Source organism: Bolinopsis microptera, chromosome 3 (genome assembly GCF_026151205.1).
Source record: "Bolinopsis microptera isolate Bmic1 chromosome 3, MBARI_Bmic_1.0, whole genome shotgun sequence".
NCBI lineage: Eukaryota > Metazoa > Ctenophora > Tentaculata > Lobata > Bolinopsidae > Bolinopsis > Bolinopsis microptera.
The window spans coordinates 4,351,027-4,355,801 of NC_087074.1; the positions used below are offsets into that span (position 1 = coordinate 4,351,027).

Consider the following 4,775-nt stretch of genomic DNA (forward strand, 5'->3'; position numbering starts at 1 on the left):
GTTATAGGAGGGTAGAGTGAGGATGGTAGGTGTTAGTAACACCTGTAATAGGAAGGTAGAGTGAGGATGGTAGGTGTTAGTAACACCTGTAATAGGAGGGTAGAGTGAGGATGGTAGGTGTTAGTAACACCTGTAATAGGAGGGTAGAGTGAGGATGGTAGGTGTTAGTAACACCTGTAGGAGGGTAGAGTGAGGATGGTAGGTGTTAGTAACACCTGTAATAGGAGGGTAGAGTGAGGATGGTAGGTGTTAGTAACACCTGTAGGAGGGTAGAGTGAGGATGGTAGGTGTTAAATCTTTACTACCATACATTTAGGAGTTTTGTCAAACATTACACAATATACATGGGATTTGTGATTTACATCAAATGATTTAGTTACATCAAACTAAATTAATACGGTTACTCTCTTTGTAACTCAGAACATTATAGCACAACTTGAGTGGTGAATTTTATTTTTTCAAAAGCAGTAAAAGAAGTATATAATACTCACGGGAGCATTGCAGAAGAGAGTTGCAACTTGTAAAATAGACAGACCGTTAGAAGTACCTTGACAGGCTATCACTATCTGAATATTAAGTTATTCATAAAATATTATGAAATTGTCATTTATCAAACATTCAAACAAATGACTGTGCGATTTAAAACTAACAGTAAGTTCCACACACCTGGCAGAACATGATGGGAATATAGACCAGGACAAGGTTAGCGTACACTAGCGGCAGCAGCCATCCCTCTCTCCTCAGTCGCATATCACCTCCCACTCCTAACAGAGCGATATGGGCGAGTCAGAGAGGGGGTCAGAGAGGGGGTCAGAGAGGGGGTCAGAGAGGGGGTCAGATGGAGGCTGATGTGAAAATGTCGTGCTTTCAGATTGGATATGAAGCAGTGGAGAACTGAGGAGTCCAACACTGGGAAGATGAGCTATAAACAGGAGATTGTTGCGATAAAGCAGCAGCCCTTAATTTCTTTAAGCTGGGTAGACTATGAATCTGGAGTTGACTTTAACTTGATCGTATATCTTTAACAGGGAGATACAGCGTCCAATCTCCTCTTACATCTTCTAGTCGTCCTAGAAAATGAAAACAGGATTATTAGACGGTTTATATATCACAAATCATAATACATAAATATACGATTCCAAGAAATAAAACCCGTTACAAGTTTCTGAGCGTAAAAAAACTATGATCGCTATGAGCGTAAAAACTATGATCGCTTGATAGTTGGAGAGTTAGCAAGGTGGGCTCTTATAAAAGCTGTGCGACGTGCGTGGTATAAAATAGTATGACATCCTGCCCCAATAATACAAGCAAGACAAGCAGCAAAAGATAAGCTAGCGGGTAGCGAGATTAGATTATAAAGCTAAAAATAGGCAGATTCTAAGAACTATTATCAAAAAGTACTTTTGGACAAGTGAGCTGTTAAACAGCTAATATAAATGGAACGGGAAAAGTACTAATAGTAAACAGTCTTTAAACTGCATTGTAATAGTATTTACGAGTAGTTCAAGCTGGGAGCTATACCCGTAAAGAAATAAACATATAAATAGATAAAATCAAATCGCCCGCAATTTTAGGCACGACGCAGACGCTGCCGGATCAAGTTATATTGGTCTACGATGTTTTAGTTTACCTATCAAAGTTTTTGTTTTCGGTATTTTATAATGAATGAACCAAGATATGTAATATGTATACCCCTTATGAAATATCCAGCTACCCCTTATGTAATATCCAGCTACCCTTTATGTAATATCCAGCTACCCCTTATGTAATATCAAGCTACCCCTTATGTAATATCCAGCTACCCCTTATGTAATATCCAGCTACCCCTTATGTAATATCCAGCTACCCCTTATGTAATATCCAGCTACCCCTTATGTAATATCCAGCTACCCCTTATGTAATATCCAGCTACCCCTTATGTAATATCCAGCTACCCCTTATGTAATATCCAGCTACCCCTTATGTAATATCCAGCTACCCCTTATGTAATATCCAGCTACCCCTTATGTAATATCCAGCTACCCCTTATGTAATATCCAGCTACCCCTTATGTAATATCCAGCTACCCCTTATGTAATATCCAGCTACCCCTTATGTAATATCCAGCTACCCCTTATGTAATATCCAGCTACCCCTTATGTAATATCCAGCTACCCCTTATGTAATATCCAGCTACCCCTTATGTAATATCCAGCTACCCCTTATGTAATATCCAGCTACCCCTTATGTAATATCCAGCTACCCCTTATGTAATATCCAGCTACCCCTTATGTAATATCCAGCTACCCCTTATGTAATATCCAGCTACCCCTTATGTAATATCCAGCTACCCCTTATGTAATATCCAGCTACCCCTTATGTAATATCCAGCTACCCCTTATGTAATATCCAGCTACCCCTTATGTAATATCCAGCTACCCCTTATGTAATATCCAGCTACCCCTTATGTAATATCCAGCTACCCCTTATGTAATATCCAGCTACCCCTTATAATTATGTAATATCCAGCTACCCCTTATGTAATATCCAGCTACCCCTTATGTAATATCCAGCTACCCCTTATGTAATATCCAGCTAACCCTTATAGATTTGTATACCACTTAAAGAGGGGTAGACTAAGTCTGCATTACTCATAAAATGACAAGGTATTGAAGCGCAGTGCGCCAGTGCGGGTCAATAAGCTGGACACTGTGACGTGTGACGTCATGTCAATAAGCTGGACACTTTGACGTATGACGTCATATCAATAAGCTGGACACAGTGCCGTGTGACGTCATATCAATAAGCTGGACACTGTGACGTGTGACGTCATATCAATAAGCTGGACACTGTGACGTGTGACGTCATATCAATGAGTTAGACACTGTGACGTTCTCAAGATGTACACACTTACACCCTTTAAAAGTGACCTGTTATTATATTTTTATTTTTTAAAGGTCATCAAAGGCTATTGTGAGGCCTCGATACGACGAAGTGGTACGGAACAAAGGAAAGAAAGACCAACTGAAGTCTGGGCTCACATAACTAACTATCCCTAATTGCCTTACTGTGCAGCTAGACTGTGCATGCATGAAATTAACTGATTTACAGTGGCGGAGGTACTGGGATTTAGTAAAAGAAGAATATAGGGCTGAACTGCAGTCTTCACACTACAGTTTTACTAGAACAAATTGATATCTCCTTATTTGGGATAATGAAAAGAGGCTCAGGTTAATTTTACGCAAGTATGTAAATTTTAATTTAACCCTGGGTTTAACCCTGAACCTAGTTAACCAGCAGGTATTTATACTTGATAAACTCAGTCTAAAATATTATTTATCGCCGTTATGGTTCCAACTTTAACTCTAATTGAAAGCCATTGAATCGACACTCGGCAGCCATCAAATTGTACATGTCGTGAACTTGATATAATATCAAAATCATTATTGTAACGATATATTAGAACCAGACAGAAACAAAGTGTGAAGGGCCTGAACGGAACCCTGAACATAGGAGTATCTAATTCAATTACCGTGGCTGTTTTAGTGTTTTAGTATAAGTGGTCCCCATTTGTCTCCAGCGATGGGTTCGATTGAACATTTTGTTAATAGATGTGTCATCGTAATCCTGCCTACCAGACGGATCTGTTTTCGGCTGGGGTTCAGTTAGGTTATCACCGAAACTGAACGAGTCAAATTTCGGCTGTTTGTATACCTGCCAAGACACTAAATGTATATTATCGGAATTATTACATTAACGTCTAAGTCTCTAACTAATTAGTTTGCTAATTTCAGGCACCTTACATTTTGATTTATTAATAAATTGTTGAGCAGACTTCTCCCAAAAAGAACAGAGGACTTTTACTGTAGAACATTCGCTAACCAACCAAAATCCGATAAATTGGTCAGGTGATCTCCCACTCATCCGCAAACAATAGCTCGCCAACGATACTTGTCAATGTTTCCAGCTTGATAACCACAATGCGGCCAATAAATATTCCTAATTCCTTGATTGGTTTTCTATATTCAATTTATAACGAGCATATGATTCGTAATAATGGTGATCAAACAGATTTCTCCCGTACGATCGGTCACATTATAATCACGTGATAGTATATAAATAACATCACGTTATATGCTAGAGCGACCAATCAAACTAAAATTGGCTTTGTAAGTTCGGTTTTAGTACATTGTTAACTCTTATTATAGCTATAGTTGCAGGATACTTTCCTTTATTCGGATTATTCGGAATAAATGCTGAATTCCGTGCAGACACTTAAAGATATCTTTAATCTTTAAAACTAAATTGACAATGACAAGATTTAAATGTGTAATTTTAAGCGTGCTTGCCACATTAGCGTCATGATGATATTATATGCATACTTCTATTATCTCATTGACCTCGAATAACAACGGAACTTTTGTTTAAACTTTTCTTTGAATGCTGCATTCATCCACACATCTTTTTAACCACACATATAGCTTTAAATTTCCATCGTGAAACGTTGGATGATTTTGTTCAAACTGGCGGTTCAACACTAGAACAAAAAGTAATATCAAGCAGGCAGGATAAAGGCACCGATCAGTAAATCTGAATACTATTCCGCACATTTTCATTTCAATCGAGCTAACTCTTTATTTTTTTATAATCTGTTCATACTTCAAAAGCGGCAACATATTTTCCATACTCAGGTAAAACAACTGATATTGTCCTTGTCTTCTCTAGCACGGTTCTGGAGAAATGTTTACAATTTTCTCTCCGGTAGTCTTGCTTTAAAAGTTTGGCAGAGCTAGAAA

The 4,775-nt window shown here is 38.3% G+C and overlaps 2 protein-coding genes across 2 annotated transcripts in view; one reads left to right on the forward strand and one right to left on the reverse strand.

Moving 5' to 3' along the window:
* Nucleotides 1-4,775, forward strand: part of LOC134812866 (uncharacterized) — a 912,489-nt gene that overhangs the window by 63,254 nt on the left and 844,460 nt on the right. The window lies entirely within an intron of this gene.
* Nucleotides 1-4,775, reverse strand: part of LOC134812863 (uncharacterized) — a 40,118-nt gene that overhangs the window by 13,458 nt on the left and 21,885 nt on the right. The window contains exons 3-4 of the mRNA XM_063820449.1: nt 667-1,070; nt 492-566 (exon numbers count right to left, since the gene is read on the reverse strand). Coding sequence (XP_063676519.1) covers nt 492-566; nt 667-750 — 159 coding nt within the window. The 5' untranslated portion in view covers nt 751-1,070. The remainder of the gene's footprint in view (nt 1-491; nt 567-666; nt 1,071-4,775) is intronic.